At 40.5% G+C, this 21,592-nt stretch overlaps 2 protein-coding genes across 3 annotated transcripts in view; both read right to left on the bottom strand.

Moving 5' to 3' along the window:
• The window catches only part of ypel1 (yippee-like 1), a 1,016,165-nt gene that overhangs the window by 232,408 nt on the left and 762,165 nt on the right, over positions 1-21,592 (bottom strand). The window lies entirely within an intron of this gene.
• Positions 1-21,592, bottom strand: part of si:dkey-215k6.1 (transmembrane protein 132C) — a 410,128-nt gene that overhangs the window by 44,337 nt on the left and 344,199 nt on the right. For both annotated transcript variants that reach the window (XM_028823992.2, XM_028823994.2), the window contains exon 5: positions 19,668-19,811. In XM_028823992.2, coding sequence (XP_028679825.1) covers positions 19,668-19,811 — 144 coding nt within the window. The remainder of the gene's footprint in view (positions 1-19,667; positions 19,812-21,592) is intronic.

A 21,592-nucleotide genomic window follows, 5' to 3' on the forward strand; every position in this document is an offset into this window, starting at 1 on the left:
TCAGGCCCACCCGTAGAGACGCTATATCAGCACCCCATACCAGCGGCTGGGCCCTGCTAGCTACTTATGGTGTGCAGTCAAACATGTCTCTGTACTCCGCACACGTGGCGTGAATGACCCTACAATGTTCTCATTAAGATGTGGTCATCTCCAGTTACAGCGAGCACGTAGTTACATTGTTCCTTATGGAAATGGCAGCCCCTGCACCTTTTCCACATAATGTATGCCTTATTATTATTAATGTATATATTTCCAGGATGAAGACAATACATGTTTAGTCTTGTGCCCATGCTCCTCTGGCTTGTAATTTCAAATTCATTTATTTACCATTGTTAATGCCCATTACTGATTATGACAGTTTAAACTTGATTGGTACTAAACTCTGCCCCATCCCCATCTTTAAACTCTCCTCAATGTTTCTATGTGCGCGCCATCCCAACACATCAGTGTCCCTCTGCTTCACAGCTAATTCTTCCTGGCAGTTCAGGTCCCATCTGTTTGAAAAGGGGCCACAATGTCCCACAAGCCTCCGCTCCGCTACTCACCACCAAGATCTGCCCCCCGTGTTAAACCTTCTTACCTGGACTGGTGCTTGGCACAGGCAGGACCTCAAAGACAATCATGACACTTCTTCTCTTACGCTAAGCACCTGGCAGCACCTAGCTTTTCAAATATTTCAGTTTGTTATAAGATGAGGAACCAAAAATCAAATATAGTTGGGCTAATCATTCATTTTACGTGATTCAGTGTCATACAAGCCAGCACAATTTAGATTAGACGAGAACGGGCTCCATTAACTGGGCAGACTCAAGGCTATACAGTAAAAGATGACGATAAAAATGAGGGAAAAAAAAGAAAGATGAAAATCTTTACAAATTTCAAGGGTGTGTGTGCTTCACTGCACGTACTCAAGGTTAGTATGTGAATGAAGTGTAATGTAAATGTGACATCTTTAGAAACTTTTATATGAGAAGTTATTCATTTTGCCACACAGTGCAGTCATGTGGGCTGAAGACAGGATCGTCCCTTGGAATCGCTCATATATCATGTCCACAGGCTTGTAGGAATAATGAAAGGAGCACAGAATGTGTACGGTGCACGTCATGGTGCAGTTGCCAGGGTTATTGTAACAGCATTCAAGGGAAACTCGGCGATTTGAGATGTTTACACATCTGGGGAGTGGGAGCAGCAAAAGTCCTGCTGAAGTGTGCGTCCGAGTGCTGGGCAGGGTAAGTTTATAGCATGGCGCACCACCATGATTGTCATTTGAATTGTACGGAGGATCATAACTGAGGAAACATGAATTTTAGTAGAAGTATTTAGCTTCATTCTGCAAACTTGCAGAGTAACTTATCAAGTAAACTCTCATAAGGGGTCTTAGTGCATGTTCAATGGTGCATATTTGCCAGATGTATATAAACCAAGTTTGCCTCAGACAGACTATATATACGTATATATATATAATTTCTATATATTTAACCCCCCACCCTCAAACCCAGGAGCACAATCTGTTACTAATCCATCGCATTCTTTGGATGTCCCACACTATAAAACACAAACCTCCACTTCGTGTAGCACAGGCCCTTGCTGCTGATCTGCGTTATCATGAAAAGAACTGTAGTGCTTGTGTTGAATAGCCACATAATGAAATCAAGTAGATTATGCAAATGTAAATATTTAATAGCACTTTCTTCATTATGACAAGTAATTCCAATTACCCCTCAAGGTCAAACTTTTTGTTTGATATCCTGTTGAATAATAGCTAGTAATGTTGATTGCAGCTCTTTTTTCACCTGTCCATGATGAGAAAGCGCGGATTGTTATGTCTGTTAAATAAATAGATCAATTTTGTTTTTTGCCTTTTTTTTTAATAATGTATTCCATTTCATGAACTCTGCTGGTTATTTGTGTGTAATACATTGCGCTGCTTTAAAGTCCCAGTGGAACTAACTAGAGTAAAATGTATGTGTAGCTATCCTAATTCCTCTCACAAAGCACTTCATCTTCTTGTCATGTCAGCTCACCTTCCTCTCACCTCTGTCTCTCTCTTCCTGTGTCTAGCAATTTCGACTTTCTCTTGGTCATCTCCCTTCTCTGATGTTCTCTTGCTTGTGCTCGAGGGCAGTCTTTTAACCTTGCATATCTGGGAGTCAGAAGGTCCCTCATACTCCTGTAGCTCATGTCAAATGCTCATTGACAAGGGCAACACATTTGCCTAGGGATGCGTCTTATTAAGTGGGGCACTGCCCTGTTAATATTTAAGCCGCTGGTAACCAGCCCACAACTGGTACTTCATGGCTACTGCACGTGCAGTTACTTTCATTCTATCTACAGTGACTGTAAGAACAAATTAACAGCTAAACCAAAGCTGGCAGAAGAGCCAGGACATGATATTGGCAATAAGTCAAATCAGAGGTGTTGTGTGGTACTAAGCAGCTCAACTTGTGGCAGTCTTTCCAAGCACATCACATCAGCTATGTGTCTAATTAATGCAAACTGCATCATCATCTCCACCGACTTTCCTCTTTTCCTGGTAAGGGATGCAGTAGCAACAAGTAATGCTGGAAACGTTCAATCACCAGACCCTCTCAGGGAATACCCAAATTCTCCCTCAGCCTAACATCTCTGCCCCAAAGGAATTTCGTACAATCATTTATAAAGTTAAAATAGTCCAGGTAAAATTACATTTTAATAAAGAAATTGATTTATACAGAATTCTCAAACTACACTGGCCTTCACTGTGGACAATGAGAGTGTCATCAATCTGCAGAATAAACTGTAAAGCCATCCATCCCCCTTCGTTTAAAGGCCTGCACATCACTTCTTCGCAAATGTTCTGCAGAGCCGTTTCTATAAGCAGATCTCACCTGAAAGCTGGGAGAGTTTAGATTTGTGGATATGGAGACAGGATTATTACATGCCTGGGAAACGTGTTCAATACTTTTTTCTATAGTACTGGAATCAAGTAATGCTAAAAATCCCAAAGACCTGTGTGCTCAGCTAACTGGCCCAGTATGAGTGACTGTACCCTGTGATGGGCATGGCATCCTGCCACGGGTCGGCTCTCCTGGGAAAGCTCTGGCCACCCTCTTTCAGTTTACCTGTCTCTCCAGATGATCAGGATCATTTGTGTGTGTGTGTGTGTGTGTGTGATATCACAAATGATGTGATTTGTTCATCCCTCTTTTAGTTTTGAAATTAGTATTTTACTCTGGTTTATCCTTTCTTCAATTCTATTTAATGCTTTTGTATATCCTGTGTTTATTTGTTTATTATTCTATGCATAAACTACTTGCATTATTTTAAGCACCTTGAGTATGGGAAAGGCACTATATAAATAAAATGCATTATTATTATTAATTTAGGAGATATCAGTTATGAGGCACTAATGGTGTGAAAATAAATGGACAAATGAATGAATGGAATGGGGGTAAAGAGAGTCTCGCTGCACAAGTACATAGAGTGATGGGAGATTTGTTTGTGACGCAGTACGACTGAAGGACACATTGGCTGCTCTTGGTGCTCACTGGTTCCATGCAGGTGCTTTTTGTTTTGTTCATGGTTGTTTGTTTTTTTAATTCAGATCCACAGGAGTCCAATACATTTCAGTGGCACTGTGCTTTGTAAAGACATCCAGTGGTTATTTATCACAAATGGCATACAGTAATGGACTGAGAGCCAGCTAAAAGAATGATACTTGTACTAGACATGCAATGACTGACTAATTCACTGTATTGTTTCTGATTAGCAATGTTGCTATGAACAATAATGACAGGCTATAGTAGAGGACAAAGATTAAACATGCATTAATGTGCAACAGGATGTCATTCAAACATTTTTACAGTTTACCTTTTCAGGAGTACAAAGAACAAAAAAGACAATAGTGTAATGAAAGAAAAAAACAAGTCTGCCTTGCCAGAACATCTTAATGTACTCGCTTCTGACTGCTTTATTTTGGGGATAGCTGCACTTACGAAAATGAAGTGTAACACCTGCATTGTTGTCACATTAGCTCTGATGCAGACAGGATTGGCTCTAGCTCCCCTTGGCGTACTCTACAGCAGTGCTCCGCAACCGGTGTGCCACGGCACACTGGTGTGCCTTGAGCCGATACAGGTGTGACGCGGTCAAATAAGACAATTTTCTAACTAAATAATATTTCAACGGTCCTCCTTAGAAACACAATAACGAGAATACGTGCAATGAAATATTCGCGTAAATAGCCTTTTAAAGGTTTCATAATTTTATGTGTCATTTCTCTGAAATAATAAATCCCATCGCCTGTCGCCTGTCGCCTACGACGTAGGCCCTACGTAGTCGCCAGACAACTCCGTAGTATGCTTTGATAGGCAGAGCGCTCCGTGCCCTCACCTAGATTCAATTCAAGCCGACGTATTAGTCATGCTACGTCGCATTCACTCGTCTTGCGACAGTAGTTATCATTCATTACTATTAGTTGTGTTGCTGAATTGTGTATGGTTAACGTTCTTCGTGTGATTCATATTTAGTTTTATACTCCTTTAAATATGGATAAATTTTTACGTGGAAAAGATTTGTCTTCACGTACAGATGATGAAGAACCCAGCACAAGTGTTGCAAAAAAAAAAACAAAGAAGATTGTGAAAAGGAAGTACAATGAAGACTACATTCGATATGAATTCTCGTGGTGTGGTGACGAAACGGCTCCAAAGCCACAATGCATCATTTGCGGCAATCAGCTATCAAACGAGGCAATGGCACCCAGTAAACTAAATCGCCATCTAAATTCAAACCATCCCAGTTACGCCAAAAAAGACAAACAACTCTTGTGTTAATTAAAAATGATAAACGGTCATGCTTAAAAGATCTTGACCAAGAACTTCGGGTTGCGCTGTCAAATACTGAGCCGAATATAAAACTTTTGTGTTCATTGAAACAAGCGCAGGTATCACATTAATCAGTCATTATGTTATAATAATTATTAAGATTGCATAAAAGTTAATATAGTATAGTTTTTATGTATGTATACTTATAATAAATGTATACTTATAATAAAAAATGTATTGTAAAATTTGTGTATTAAATTAATATCTATATATCAGTGGCGTAGCTGGAGATCATGTTGCCCGGGGCGGTGAAAAATTTGACGCCCCAAAGCTGAAAGAAATTTTTTTTTTTGCGCCTCCTCAAGGAACAAAAAAAAAAGAAAGTACCGTAGTTTGGACGCCCCTAAATAGCTGGCGCTCGGAGCGGAATACCCCCCCCCCCCAACACTATAGCTACGCCACTGCTATATATTTTAGCTTTTGACGTGCCGCGGAATTCTAGGAAGAACTTTGGTGTGTCGTAGGTGAGAAAAGGTTGCGGAGCACTGATCTGCAGGGTTACAATGGAATAATGAGTTCATAAATGAGGCCAACAACAACCACGGAGTGAAGAAAACCTGTCATTTACTTAGAACAATATTTTAGCATGTTTGTGACGCTTGAAGCAGAGAAAGTGGTTTTTTTGTTTTTCTTTTACCATCTTTTAATATTCTCACTATTTTTAAATAAAATTTTGTGTGTGTGTGTGTGTATATATATATATATATATATATATATATATATATATATATATATATAATATTATAAAAAAATCCTGCCCTGTCCTGGAAAGCAAAAAGCAACTCTATGATACGTGATCTTCTCGGAAGACATTTTAAAGACCCACGAGATGAAAGAGACCTGCCACGGTGCGTCTCACGGGAACACAGAATGAGAGTCTTGCAAGACACACCCTACTTACAAGCAATATCAAAAAAAAAACAACTCAGTAGTGTAAAGGCAGTCATGCAGCACACACAGCTCCAGGGCTCTCAGTGCGCGGAGAAAAGAGACCCAGGACCGTCTCGTGATGACGTAGAACATGAGATTCTTGCAAGACACGCCCTACTTACAATCTATCAAATAGGACAATAGGCAGCAAAACATTCAGTCTTGTGAAGGATTTGAGCAAACACAGATCCAGGGCTCTCAGTGCATATAAAGCGTATAAGGACAGTATGTTATAAATTAAATGTCGACATCTAAGAAGAAAGCAGCACAGAGAAAAGAGACTCAAATGCGTTGGAGAGAAAAAAGAGCAAAAAAGAATAATCAGAAAATAAGGAAAGTAATTATCAGCCCGGAACAAGTGGAATTGAAAAAAAAGCACGTCCAATCCGGCTCAGAATTAAAAGACAATGAGTAAAAGAAAGTAGAACTTCATAAAGATGTTTACAAACGTTGGCGCTAAACACATGCAGAGCAGGTTAGAGACTATGAAACCAGTGAAATTAGAAAGGCTAAAAAAAAAAAAAAAAAACGGCGCTATACACATGTGGAGAAAGTTAAAGGATATGAAAGTAGGAAAATCAGAAAATATAAAAAAAGAAATTAAAGATTGCAGTAGCGCAAACAAAGACACTGCCTCATTTAACTATACACCAGTCTAACTTTGGTTTTGCACAATAATTACTACACTATTGCACCTTAACACTTAATTCTACTTTATTCACATAATTGTACTTATTTATTATGTTCTACTATACTGTTATCTTTCAATCTATGACTTTTTGTTAATCTAACTGATATTCTTCTAACTTTGCACAGTTTTTGATAAGCGGATCAGGATGCATTTCACTGCGTGTTGTCCTGTATAACTATGCATGTGATAAATAAAGAATCTTGAGAATTTCAAAAATGGAGTTTACCGCACATGCATTTATTGGTTACTTTGTAATAAAAAATTAACTGCTGATGATGTAGATCATTTTGTCTGTGCTGAGATTCCAAACAGAGAAACCTATCCTGACCTCATTAAAAACATTCAGCATATTGGGACTCGCAAGATTACAAATATTGTTTTTACAGAAGTTCTGAAATAAAAGTGAAACTAATGAAATAGCAACAATTCAAAGAAAAAAAAATCTTAAAAGTGTGTATCCAGAAAACCAAACATGGGGGTTGGCGAGCGAAGCGAGCAGGGGGCAAAGCCTCCTAGTATATATATATATATATATATATATATATATATATATATATACAGTAATCCCTCCTCCATCGCGGGGGTTGCGTTCCAGAGCCACCCGTGAAATAAGAAAATCCGCAAAGTAGAAACCATATGTTTATATGGTTATTTTTAGAATGTCATGCTTGGGTCACAGATTTGCGCAGAAACACAGGAGGTTGTAGAGAGACAGGAACGTTATTCAAACACTGCAAACAAACATTTGTCTCTTTTTCAAAAGTTTAAACTGTGCTCCATGACAAGACAGAGATGACAGTTCAGTCTCACAATTAAAAGAATGCAAACATATCTTCCTCTTCAAAGGCGTGCAAAGCAAGCAGTCAAAAAAAAAATCAATAGGGCTGTTTGGCTTTTAAGTATGCGAAGCACCACAGGTACAAAGCTGTTGAAGGCGGCAGCTCACACCCCCTCTGTCAGGAGCAGGAAGACAGAGAGAGAGACAAACAGAGGAAAACAAACAGTGAAAAATCAATACATGCCCTTTGAGCTTTTAAGTATGCGAAGCACCGTGCAGCATGTCCTTCAGGAAGCAGCTGCACACAGAAGGTAGCAACGTCCCTATCGTCTAGGTGTGCGAACAGCCCCCCTGCTCACACCCCCCTACGTCAGCGCAAGAGAGAGAGAGAGACAGAAAAGTAAGCTGGGTAGCTTCTCAGCCATCTGCCAATAGCGTCCCTTGTATGAAATCAACTGGGCCAACCAACTGAGGAAGCATGTACCAGAAAGTAAAAGACCCATTGTCTGCAAAAAAAAACCCACGAAGCAGCGAAAAATCCGCGATATATATTTAAATATGCTTACATATAAAATCCGCGATGGAGTGAAGCCGCGAAAGGCGAAGCGCGATATAGCGAGGGATTACTGTGTATATATATATATATATATATATATATATATATATATATATATATATATATAATTCTTTCAATTATTCTTTTATATTCTTTCAATTATTTTATATATATATATATATATATATATATATATATATATTCTTTTCAATTATTCTTTACACTCTACTGCCTTTTCCCTCGCTTTGAGAAGACACATGACAGATGGTCATCAGCACACTACTGTCACTGCTGTGTCTGGCATTAGAAAATACCCAGAGTGCCTTTGCAGACTGGAAAGGATGTGGCCCAGCCAACTGCAGTGATGCATGACACTTTGTGTCACTTTGAGGCAAGTGGAACAATGGGGCAGTTTCCATTTGAGTGTCAGTGATAGCTGCTACAAATGTGTCTGCTGTGCTACAGACAGACAGAGTGACAAATGGAGCACATGTTTTATACACTGCATATACAGTATACACTGTTTTTAAAGTCAAAAAATCTACTGCTGTAAAAGAGTAAGGGTCATGAGGGTGATGTCTGCAATATCTGAAAGAGCTAATAAGATGACCAACACACAATATGTAATCATTCCAGCAGCAGAGATTCCGAGTGTGCCAATGGCTGACTGTACGAGGCATCAAATGCTGGATACACCAACAGAAACCTGTACAGCTGCTAAGAACACTGCTGGGAAGTGACCCTGGCCGTAGTAAGCATGGGAAGTCCAAAGAATAGCAATATGAGCTGGACTTGGACGAAATGTATGGAGGTGTGTGGCACTGAAGAAGCAGAACCAGGCATTAAGACTGGTAATTTGAAAAATGAAAACTTAAAATGGAGATACTTTAAGGTTTACAGAAAGAACCATTCAGGGGGAAGTGGTACTCCTCTGAGACATTTGCGTGTTGGCCATGTACAATCCTAATCCTGGAAAAAGTCTTGAAGGAATTTCAAAAAGGATGGCTGATTATGGGGAGAACGTGATGTATTTAATGAAAGTATACAAAAACAAAGTCCTCTAGTCATTTTGGGCCTGTCTCATACAGTTTCTGGAAGCAGATTATCTGCTGGTTACATTGTCCATTTGCTCCTCCATACAAAACCCTCTTCAATGTATCCCCCCAGTCTCCGACATCTTTACCCCTCTAACTGTCGGGTTTACATCTCAACTCAAATCCCCTAGCTTGACGCTTCAGAAGAGGCCATCGACCTGCCACATTGCTTTCAGGGTCAGTGATTCTGCTACCAGATGTCAAGGATGGCTGTCCCGACTATTCCCCTTGAACAGGTACATCCTGGGCCCAGTCTGTCTGGTGAGAACAGGCCTCTGTCCTCCGCAGGGCTCTCTCTCTCGCTATTTTCCGGCCTGGACTACTGTCTCCTGAGCCCTCCCAAATTATTCAGTTGTTGTCATAGCATGTGCAGAAATTAACGGGCATTTCATCAACGTCACCTTTCTTTCACTGTTGTTTTCCTGTCACCTGTATGTGTGATGCTCTCTCATTAACCACTCCTCTAGGGCTTCTTCACTGCTTAATGCCCATCTAGTAGTGTCTTGTCCTTTTGTGCCAGCCTCTGGTCAGTGGAACATAATGAGAGCAGCAGAAAACAAATGGCAACAGCAGGATAACAAAAACAAACAATAAATGCTGATGACAAAAGTTTGGAACTCAGTTGCTGTTTGGATCAAGACAGCAGTCTTGTCATGAATACAGTATTAGATATACTTCTGGTCCTTGAAAAAATGCACAAACATCGAAACAACTGTGTTGTAAACTTAACCATTGGAAATAAGAAATAAAATATAAAATCATTCCACCAGCTAGTAAAAAGCATTTGTCCATAGAATGGGAACATTTTAGAAAAAGAATAAAGTTCACATGATGTGCTCTCAAAATGTCTGCTATTTTATTACATTTTTTACATTTTTTATGTGCACTTCATGTTGTTACACTGTGGACCCTGAGCTTTGCAATTTTGTCTATCTGCATACTTGTATATGGTTGAGATGACAATAAAGTTCACTTTGACTTAAATCCGCACACTGTGAAAGGTGCAATAAGAAAATGATGACTGCTTGAGTCACACTTGACATTCTGACTCACTTTCCAATTCATAAATACTTAAATGAAACTCAAATAAACGTACACAGAAGGAGTTTCCCTCTTAAGCCCCACTTAAACACAGCATAGGGGACGTGACAAACAAGGAATGTTCTCATCTGACAGAGCTGCATTTATTTATTAATAATGAATAGATAATTGTTTTGCATTGATAACTCCCCTTCAAGTTCAATAAAAAATCAGATCACAAAATAGGCCTGGATTAATGGGTGTGTTCTGTGGTGGGCCCAGAAAGACAGAGGCAGTGCTGAACCTGTGTCACCAGGTGAACAAGGTGTTTACACAAAGTCCGTTCAAACACTGACCTCTGGAAGAAGACATTAGGAAAGCAGAGTCCACAGAGCATAAGCTCTCTTTGGATTATTTATTATCCTTTCTCCTAATGCCTCCTCCTCCTCTTAATGTCAGCTAATTTTGAATTTCCACTTAGATCTGCATGTCTTTCCTAGCCAAGCAACAGGCAAATGCTTATTGCCCATCCCAAACAAAGACATCTGATTGCTGAAGGAACCGCTTGATGATGTCTTCCTTTGATGGTCACTCTGAAATTATACCTTGTATTGCTGCCACTTGAAACATGACACACTCGATTGTAGCAATCAGTGACTTCAAGAGCTACTTACAAGCATCTTCTTCTTCTTTCGGCTACTCCCATTAGGGGTCGCCACAGCGGATCATCTTCTTCCATATCTTTCTGTCCTCTGTATCTTGCTCTGTCACACCCATCACCTACATGTCCTCTCTCACCACATCCATAAACCTTCTCCTAGGCCTTCCTCTTTTCCTCTTTGCTGGCAGCTCTATCCTTAGCATCCTTCTCCCAATATACCCAGCATCTCTCCTCTGCACATGTCCAAGCCAACACAATGTTGTCTCTCTGACTTTGTCTCCCAATCGTCCAACCTGAGCTGACCCTCTATTGTCCTCATTTCTAATCCTGTCCATCCTCGTCACACCCAGTGCAAATCTTAGCATCTTTAACTCTGCCACCTCCAGTTCTGTCTTCTGCTTTCTGGTCAGTGCCACCATCTCCAGCCCATATAACATAGCTGGTCTCACTACTGTCCTGTAGACCTTCCCTTTCACTCTTGCTGATACCCGTCTGTCACAAATCACTCCTGACACTCTTCTCCACCCATTCCACCCTGCCTGCACTCTTTTTCACCTCTCTTCCACAATCCCCATTACTCTGTACTGTTGATCCCAAGTATTTAAACTCGTCCACCTTCGCCAACTCTACTCAATCATCCTCACCATTCCACTGACCTCCCTCTCACTTACACACGTGTATTCTGTCTTGTTCCTACTGACCTTCATTCCTCTCCTCTCTAGAGCATATCTCCACCTCTCCAGGATCTCCTCAACCTGCTCCCTACTATCGCTACAAATCACAATGTCATCAGAAAACATCATAGTCCACAGGGACTCCTGTCTAATCTCGTCTGTCAACCTGTCCATCACCATTGCAAATAAGAAAGGGCTCAGAGCCGATCCCTGATGTAATCCCACCTCCATATTGAATGCATCCGTCACTCCTACCGCAGACCTCACCACAGTCACACTTCCCTCGTACATATCCTGTACAACTCTTACGTACTTCTCTGCCACTCCCGACTTCCTCATACAATACCACAGCTCCTCTCGAGGCACCCTGTCATATGCTTTCTCCAGGTCCACAAAGACGTAATGAAACTCCTTCTGGCCTTCTCTAAACTTCTTCATCAACACCCTCAGAGCAAACATTGCATCTGTGGTGCTCTTTCTTGGCATGAAACCATACTGCTGCTCACTAATCATCACCTCACTTCCTAACCTAGCTTCCACTACTCTCTCCCATAACTTCATGCTGTGGCTCATCAATTGTATCCCCCTGTAGTTAACTGCAGTCCTGCACATTCCCCTTATTCTTAAATATCAGCACCAGTACACTTCTTTTCCACTCCTCAGGCATCCTCTCACTTTCCAAGATTCCATTAAACAATCTGGTTAAAAACTCCACTGCCATCTCTCCTAAACACCTCCATGATTCCACAGGTATGTCATCTGGACCAACAGCTTTTCCATTCTTCATCATCTTCATAGCTGTTCTTACTTCCTCCTTGCTAATCCATTGCATTTCCTGATTTACTATCTCCACATCATCCAACCTCTTCTCTCTCGTTCTCTTCATTCATCAGCCTCTCAAAGTACTCTTTCCATCTACTCAACACACTCTCCTCGCTTGTGAGTACGTTTCCATCTTTATCCTTTATCACCCTAACCTCCTGCACATCTTTCCCAGCTCAGTCCCTCTGTCTAGCCAATCGGTACAGGTCCTTTTCTCCCTCCTTAGTGTCCAGCCTCTCATACAACTCATCATACGCCTTTTCTTTAGCCTTTGCCACCTCTCTCTTCATCTTGCGCCTTCTCTCCTTGTACTCTTGTCTACTTTCTACATCTCTCTTGACTATCCCACTTCTTCTCTTCCTCTGTATACTCTCCTGTATTTCCTCATTCTACCACCAGGTTTCCTTTTCCTTCTTCCTCTTTCCAGATGTCATGCCAAGCACCCTTCTTGCTGTCACCCTTACTACATCTGCTGTACTTTGCCAGCTGTCTTGTAATTCTTCACTGCCACCCAGTGCCTGTCTCACCTCCTCCCTAAACTCAACTTTACAGTCTTCCTTTTTCAACTTCCACCATTTGATCCTTGGCTCTGCCCTCACTCTCCTCCTCTTCTTGATCTCCAACATCATCCTACAGACCACCATCCTATGCTGCTTAACTACTTTTCCCCTGCCACCACTTTGCAGTCTTCAATCTCCTTCAGATCAACTTTTCTGCGTAGGATGTAATCTACCTGTCTGCATCTTCCTCCACTCTTGTACGTAACCCTATGTTCCTCCCTCTTCTTAAAATTCGTATTCACCGAAGCCATGTCCATCCTTTTGGCAAAATCCACTATCCTCTGACCTTCTTCATTCCTCTCCTTGACACCATACCTACCCATCACATCCTCGTCTCCACTGTTCCCTTCACCAACATGCCCAATGAAATCCGCTCCAATCACCACTTTCTGTACCTTGGGTACACTGTTCATCACTTCATCCAACTCACTCCAAAAATCTTCTTTCTCACCCATCGCACACCCAACTTACAGTGCATACTGTATGCACTAACGACATTCATCATCACACCTCCAATTTCCAGCTTCATAATCACTACTCTGTCTGACACTCTTTTCATCTCCAAAACACTCTTGACATACTGTTCCTTCAGAATAACTCCTACCCCATTTCTCCTCCCATCCACACCATGATAGAACAATTTGAATCCACCTCTGAGTCACCTGCCTTTACTCCGCTTCCATTTAGTCTCTTACACGCACAATATATCAACCTTCCTTCTCTCCATCATATCTGCTAACTCTCTCCCCTTACCAGTCATACTGCCAACATTCAAAGTTCCTACCCTCAGTTCCACTCTATTTACTTTCCTCCTCTCCTCCTGGCCTCCAGACACATCTCCCCCTGTTCTTCTTTGGCTAACAGTAGCCCAATTTCTGCCAGTACCCTGTTGGCTAACAGTACTGGTGGCGGTCGTTGTTAACCCGGGGCTCGACTGATCCGGTATGGAAATTTGTATCGTTGTCTGCATATTGATTTGTACACCAGATGCCCTTCATGACGTAACCCTCTCCTGGAGTGATAAGCTAAGTGAGTGTAAGACATTGACATTGGTAATCAGTTTAATTTACAGCAATAGAAAATGCAAAGGAAATCAAAAAATGTTATTATGATCCAGGCATTAACCATTGTGAATATCTTGTGTTTCTAGACTTAGTATGACTTAGTAATTAATTAATTATTAATACATATTATGATGAGACAATTAAACAATTCATTTTTGTTATCACTTACACAGTTTAGATTATTACTTTGTATATATTTCTGTACACAAAAAATAAGTAAGACCAAGATTAAAAAATCAACATCACAGACGTGTAGTGTACTTGGATACGCTCCCATCTGTGCTGTTGGGTAAGGCCCGTAGACCAGTCTACTAAATGTGAAATATCAGCATGGTTTTTGCACTCTTTTTCACAATTAAATGAACTTTTCAGTGAAGTTGGCTTTTTCTGGGCCTCTGGGCTGTGGCATTGATCCATTAGTGAGGACTACGTTCTCTTAGGTTGTCTACAGATAGTCACGAGCTTCTTCTCAGTCAGACATGTGATGCCTTCTAAACTGGGAGAGACAGTTGCATGATTTTTGAAGCATCATGAAGAACTGTGAATAGTGCAGATGGACAAGACCACAAGACTACTGCCTGAAACAGAACCTGCTATTTCGTGCTTGCTTTCCTTTAAATATTCACACTATTTTGTTGCTACAGACTTTGGTGTCACCTAAACTTTCTAGGCACCATGCACAATATTTTGGATTGGTCAAAGTACAGAGCAGAAGACATTGTTTCAGCCAATGTAGCAAGTTCATTCTCTTAATGATCTTAGCCATATTGATTGGCCACACTACAGTGTGTCCAATCTCTTCTATGGTAGGCTTGCAAAATAACACACAATGGCAGAAGCCAGCTAATTGTCTTACTAACAACAAAAAGTTTTGAATTATTTCTACTCAAGCATGACTGTTTAGGGTGTGTAACTGTATATTGTGTGTAGTTGATATCCAATATCAATTCCAATGCATTCAAAACTTGTTGTCACATATAAAGATCTCCCTGCCTGTTCAATACTTAGGTTCACAGTAACTTCAAAGGCCACATGGCCCAGTGCAGTGGGACGAAGCCTCATTGTGCCGCTAGTCTTGAGATGGTGCGACTACACAGCAGATACATATACTACAACAGAACTTACTCTGCCCAACAAAACGATAGAGCGGAATTTTAGATTAGAGAAAGGGCCCCAAGATGAGCAGCTAACGATGGCCAAAAGACAAGCAGTGGGTCAAGTATTGGGAAGGTCTAAACTGATCAAATGAGGCACAAAAAGCATTAACCAGAAATGTTACTCCAAACCCCGAGTATAAGACAAAATAACACTGTAGCCACACGAGGAGTCTCTAGTAGCTCATGTGCACAATCTTGGTTGATGACAAGCACTGCATTGCTTCAACACCAGCACCTCACTGACATCACAAACATCCACTTACAACCAGCAAACCGTACAAAACAGTGGGGCCTGCTAACAAAAGACTACAAAATGGCTTGACAGTAAATAAGATTATAATGTGAAAAATAAACAATACCTCCAAAATCAAATGCAATTTCCAAACTAATAGCTACAATTCATTCTCTAACTTCAAAAACCCAAAAATCACGACAGAACCAATGATTATCTTGTTATTGCAAATTCAAATGAGCATGCTGAATATATGGGATCTGCAGTACAATGAATTGGAGACGACAAACAGGTGATTTTAACAAATGGAAAAATGTGCAAAAAGAGAACAAAAAAATAATGAAGTCAAATGTACAAGATGCTGAATCCTTACTTAATCCTGTTCACTGAAAAATTCAATGATTTAATTAATTTAGAATGTTAGAAAAGGAACCTACTGTAGAAGCACTATAAAAAAAGGATAAAGAAAAGACCAGAATTGAAGAAATGGAGATAATGAGTGAGCAGAGAGATCTATCCTTTACATACTCAACCACTTTGTCCAACATCATAAGAAAGGAACATGAATAAAAGAAATGGATAATACACATAATCCATAAGATGGTGGAGAGAAAGGAAAAGGGGATTAAAACTTGTAGGAGATACTGCTGTCTGCACGACAAGTAGAGCAGAATAACCAAGAAGGCATTTGAGAGCTGAATGGGAGCAGAAAGTGCCAATCGCTGGGCTAACAAGGAGAATCGATCAAATGACAAGAAAAAGAAAGAGGGCCGGCAAAAGTATTAAAAATAAGAACAGTAAACGAGAAAGAAACAAAACATGGCAATACAGGCAGGACACAAATGGACTAGCAAACGTACAATACACTGGCTGGCTCCATGTTATCAGAGAAGAAGACGATGGAACTGAAGAAGAGCCAGACATGCAGTAGGCAGTCAAAGAGGAAGTTCATGGAGTGGTCTCATCAACTTGTCTTTTAGTTTCTAAAATGCCACCCAAATTCAGGAAAACAGCAGATGTATGAGATGGTGACAACTATGTGGGCACTCAAACAGTTCTTAAGAAATGCCAAAACAGTGTGACTGGAGAGGAGACAGAGAAAGGGCAATAAGAATCTTGAGGGTTTGTGAAACTGAGACAAAAAAAGAAAACAAAGTGAAATGGCACAACTTGTATGGTTTGCATATTTCTCAGACATCTAGTGCACCTCATGAATATCTCTTGCAGTTTTGTTCAAAATTTATCATATGATTTAATGTTGGGATTCTGGGAAAGCTTCCACTTTTATTAAATTTGGAATTGTTTTGCTTTTGAATTTTCGGTGTTTCTGAAATGTGCGCTCATTTTAAGAAGAAAGGCCGCACACGGCACCTGAGCAAACCCAACCACAGTGACCGACTCTCTTGACTCTTCTGATGCTCCACTGAGTTGCGCTCCTTGTGATTGTCTTGCTGATTGAAAAATGTTATCAGTTCTCTGATGAGTTTTTAAGCAAAGATAAATGAGCAGTGAAAGTATTGTCATGTGTACAAAGTTCAGGGAAGGTGTTCCATTCTGTAGCGCCATATGAAACATAATGTGCCTTGACCACTAATGGACACATCTTATTGAACTCGAGCACCATATGCATGTCTCAGACACTCTACATCTGATAGGTGAACTTCATAAGATCTTTGGTTTTGATTTCAATTTAAGTAAGTCTTCTCTTCCTCTCATGCTTGGATTGGTGCCACTGATAAGCAATACATCATTTTTTTTGTTTAATAATACTAAGGGACTACATTCATAATTTTACTTGAATTATAATAAAATGAGCCTGTTTACTCGTCAAATTGTTAAAACATTTGTTGTCTCTTACCCTACACATACAGTACCTTTCCATTGTATCTGTGTGCCTGAAGCTCTCTTGACCGGTGCCCCCCCAACCCCCCCCCCAGGCATCGAGCTCATTCCATTAAAACCCCCCAAGGGTCTCTCTCGTTATTTTTGAGGCGCCTTACTCACTTGCTGTCTGCTTTTATACTTCCCATTTTTGAAGGCAACTCGTATCAGTAGGCCTCCTCCGCGTGTGTCTCACACTCACACCTCCTCTTTCGATCAGGTCACTAAAGCCAGCCTGACCAATGAGATTGCTCACAGGGAGGGACTGGACTCTTACAGACCTTGGTGTTATATTATATAGTAGATACATTTGTGGACTGTAGCTGCTAAATTCACGGCCCACCTCAGTGGCTGACTGACTACAAGATTGTTTCTGAGTTTTCACCCTGATTCCAAGTCACAAAGTGCTCTGCATAAGATGCACCAAGTCAGAGAAATTTTGGTAGCCATTTGATGTGAAAAGTGATGGAATATGAACTGGAAATAAAAACCCAAGCACCATGGACTCGGTCACATTATGACCCCCTTAGAAAATTCAGTGTGATTTAAGCAATTCATTTTGTTTGTTTCAATAGTTGGTGCTGCAACATCTCCAGTGTCTTTTATTAGTTATTTCAGTGGTAGCGTTAGGGGAGACACAAACATCAGATGCAGACATTAAGTTGTAGGCTTGTGGCAGTGTCCCTTGCAAACAGGACGATGTCACTGGGAAATCTCATTTGTGTGTTTATCACTTGAGTGATCAATTACATGTATATCTTGATTTTCTCTTACCGCTGTGTAACATCCTTTGGTCCTTTCACATTGCCTGTACTGACACCTAACCTGGGCTTATTAGAGTGACACCATGAGGAATGACATCCATGCATTTTTTGCTGATGGTTTCTTCTTTACACTGACACTTAAAATCGTTGCAATCTTCTTTCTGCATTCAAGGAAGGTCTAGTTTGCTATGAATAAGACAAAGGACAGCATAAGCTTGCTGATACACAGTTAAGACAAATGAGCCACTTTTTGCATTCTCAGAGCATGCTGTCCTTCTAACCTGCATCACTGTGCTACAGCGTTTTAAATGACAAACACCACACGCTTTCCATGGAAGAAAGATGTTTCATTCCACAATCTGATGGAAAGCTCACTCTTCACAAACGGCTTGAAGTGCTCGTGTGTGTGTGTGTGTGTGTGTGCAGCGCTGCAGCTGGGGCGTCGGCGACTTTTACGGATCCTTGACAATGTCGGATTTCTACGTTCTTTACTGACTTTGCTGTGGCCACTGACATTTTGAAACTCATTTGGCAGCTGCAAGTGTTCATTTGATCGGCATGTTAATCAAGATTCCACTGTACAGGAATAGCAATCCACAGATACCAAGTATATAAGATACTTTAGTTGATTTAGTCTTGATTTTAACAGATTTCTTCATATTTTATCTGCCAGCCAAAGTGGCACAAGCCCACTATTTTAAAGCACTAGAGCAAAACTTATCAAACCAGTTAAATTCATGATTGACAAGCATTTAATCCCTTTTCCTGAGCCAATATGTCTTTTAAGGAATGGTAGAGAAATGCCATTGTCATTTTCAAAGCCACAATAATGGTTGTGCAGTTAAAGATGGTTTCTATAGGAACCATGAGAAGGTGAAAGAAACCGGTTCATTTCCAGAATAAGAATTATATTGATAATATTTTAGGGAAAATTTCAACTGCCAGATGAATGTAAAAAACCCCAAGCAGCCACATAACAATACTGAAGGCAAAAACTGTGCTCCAGTACAAAGGCTGCTAAAAGCTGAAGAGTTTTTGATCATTTATTAATGTGATATAATGGTTTGCAGTTAATTTTAAACTAAACTCTAGGGAATCACTTTCAGATATCAAGAACCCCACATGACACATTGTTAAAGTTTTATTACTGTGGTAAAGTAAATAATAGTCTAAATCGAAACACATTTTCATGCAGTCTTATATATTATAGTACATGTGGAAAAATCAACACAAAAAAGCAAAGGAAAGGGTACGGTGGGGGGTTACACTGAGAGCACAGGTCAGACTGTACAGTGCGAGGCACAAGCAGGACACTTCAGACCAAGTCAGTATTATCATGGGAGTCCTCTGTTTGAAGTCATCTTCTTGATTTACTTAGGTAAGTTATTAGATGAAGGACCCAAGAAATGCAGTTTACCAACCAACTGTGTGCTGATGACAACATGTCACCCACTGGATAAGGAGTTCAATCCGTTTGGCTAAATAACACCTTCAGAAAGCCTTACTGTGTCCATAGTGCTCAAGGGAACAGAACTTAACAGAATGCAGCATATGCACCTTAAACCACAAGCTGTCCTACATGGGGTACATCTGAAGCCACAGATGAAACCCTGCAAATCGACAATGGGGTGTTTCCTTCTTAGGTCAGGTTCAGGGCCCTGTTGACTTTTAAACCACAAAGTACACAAGCAGTCGTACACTTCAGAATCTCAGCAGAGCATTATGACCAGACATGGCAGGCGAGACGGAGAACATGTGTGTATGGCTATCACAAGGGGAGCCACCTGGCACTAGGAGCGCTAACCAATGTCTGTACAGAAACAAAGGTCAGAGGTGGGACTTCACACTGCACCTGCACACCTCACCACCAACACTTGAGGCTCTCCTTATGCACTTTTCTAGGATGCTTCACTCTCACCTTGATTACATCTTCATCAGATGACTGGCACTGCAGGGCTTCATTCACCTCAGCTGTCTTGCCATCTTCTTGCACCGTGACAATCTTCACTGGCACAGCTACAGGCTTCCCAGTTAATATGGCAGTGTTGAGAATTTCAGCATCCTGCAAAAAGAAATGTGTAGAAGGTTAGAGGTGCATCATTTAAATTCTGCAGGAAATTCCTTCATTTTGTCTCATCCTGGGATAAAAAAGAGAAGGGAGTACATCACTTTTTCAGGTGTTGATTCTCATTATTTACTTAGAATACCACACTTTCACAAATGCAAAATCTTAGTTTTTGTCAATAACATTTTAAGAAAGATATATTAAACTATCATAAATGATATAGAAAGCTTGATGACACTGGTGCCAGCAAAGACATGGCAACTGAGAGGAGGCCCTCACCCTGTATCACCTTATAGAACTTTAATATTAAAATGTGAAACTTCTACTCTTAATTAAAGTATTATTCATTTCTGCAATGCACATGTGGACAAGTGCAGAAGGCTGTCTGGCCAAAACACTCAACAACTTCTGTTTCTGTCCTGAAGTGTTTTTTTTTAATAAAATGCAAATATGTATGTACAAGGTGCAGTCTGCTGAAAAATAACATTGTCTTTTCATTCTTACTGTTTGTTTTAGCAGGTATCAGCCAGTGCTGAAGCATGTTGGTCTTGTACCCCATTTGTAATGAGAAGTCAAGCACAATGACACCTTTTATTGGCTACAGCTTGACTGAAGAAGGGGCCCGAGTTGCTTTGAAAGCTTGCATATTATAATCTTTTTAGTTATCCAATAAAAGGTGTCATTTTGCTTGACTTGCCATTACATTTATAATGGCTAACACGGTACAACACCCTAGTACTACTGTACACCTTTTAAAATATAAGGCTAGGTTACTTTAACTTTATAACCTTGTCTGTGCCAGGGCTGTGGTGAACGGATCAACCCTCAATCTGAGAGCCACAGTGCTGTGGAAGATCATTTCTGTCAAAATTAAATGCAATCCAACATTAAAGACACACAAAATTCATTTGGATGTGAACTGTGCAGTACACGTGTATATTACATCTTGTTTATTATGCCAAAGCTCAGCGCAACTGAACAATCAATCGGTCCCAAGAGTTGTCAACAGTGCGGGGGCAAGAAGAAGTTCCAACAAAGTCAGGACAGGTAAAAACTCTGGGCTTGCTTTGGAAGCTAACCCCACGCTTATGTAGTCTAATGCTGTTTGTTTGAGGTGTGCGCAGTTATCTGTTAACTTTCTAAATACCAAATATATGCAAACATTTGCCAGTAGCTCTGTGATTGCTGGATATTATACAGCCAGACATTTTAGACATTGAGAATGGAAGAGTAAAACGCTCCAAAGTGGCACTCCAGCACTGGCCACTGGCCTCCTTCTGCTAGTGGGGTCAGTAGTGTCACCTTATCAGAGGCTAGTACAGGACAAGTGACAAAACACTGACTTATTTTGGATCACGTATCTATCTTTGGGTGCCGATGGAGAGCACACAGTCGTGACTGCAATGCCTCTTACCCTGCTCTTATGGCCGCTGACCCCACCACTTGGCACTGATTAGTCTTTTCATTTTATTTATTTTTGGCGTGATTAGCATATGGTCGTGAAAAGAAATGATCCATTACAAGGCCATTTTTAAAAGCAATGAATCATTTGATTATTCTCTTCAATTATGACACAGAAACACATAAATAGGCAGTGTATTTTACATGTCGGCTTATAATTAATATTGGAACAGATAATAATCTTTACAGTGCTCATGTGCCATGGACTGCATTTGTTTTCTGCAGTGGATCCTTTCACATTACAGCTGTTGTGCTCGCCATCATGGCCAAAGTTCCAGGTTATGATTCTGAGTAGGACCGGCAACATTAGATTTATA

Source organism: Erpetoichthys calabaricus, chromosome 18 (genome assembly GCF_900747795.2).
Source record: "Erpetoichthys calabaricus chromosome 18, fErpCal1.3, whole genome shotgun sequence".
Taxonomy (NCBI): domain Eukaryota; kingdom Metazoa; phylum Chordata; class Cladistia; order Polypteriformes; family Polypteridae; genus Erpetoichthys; species Erpetoichthys calabaricus.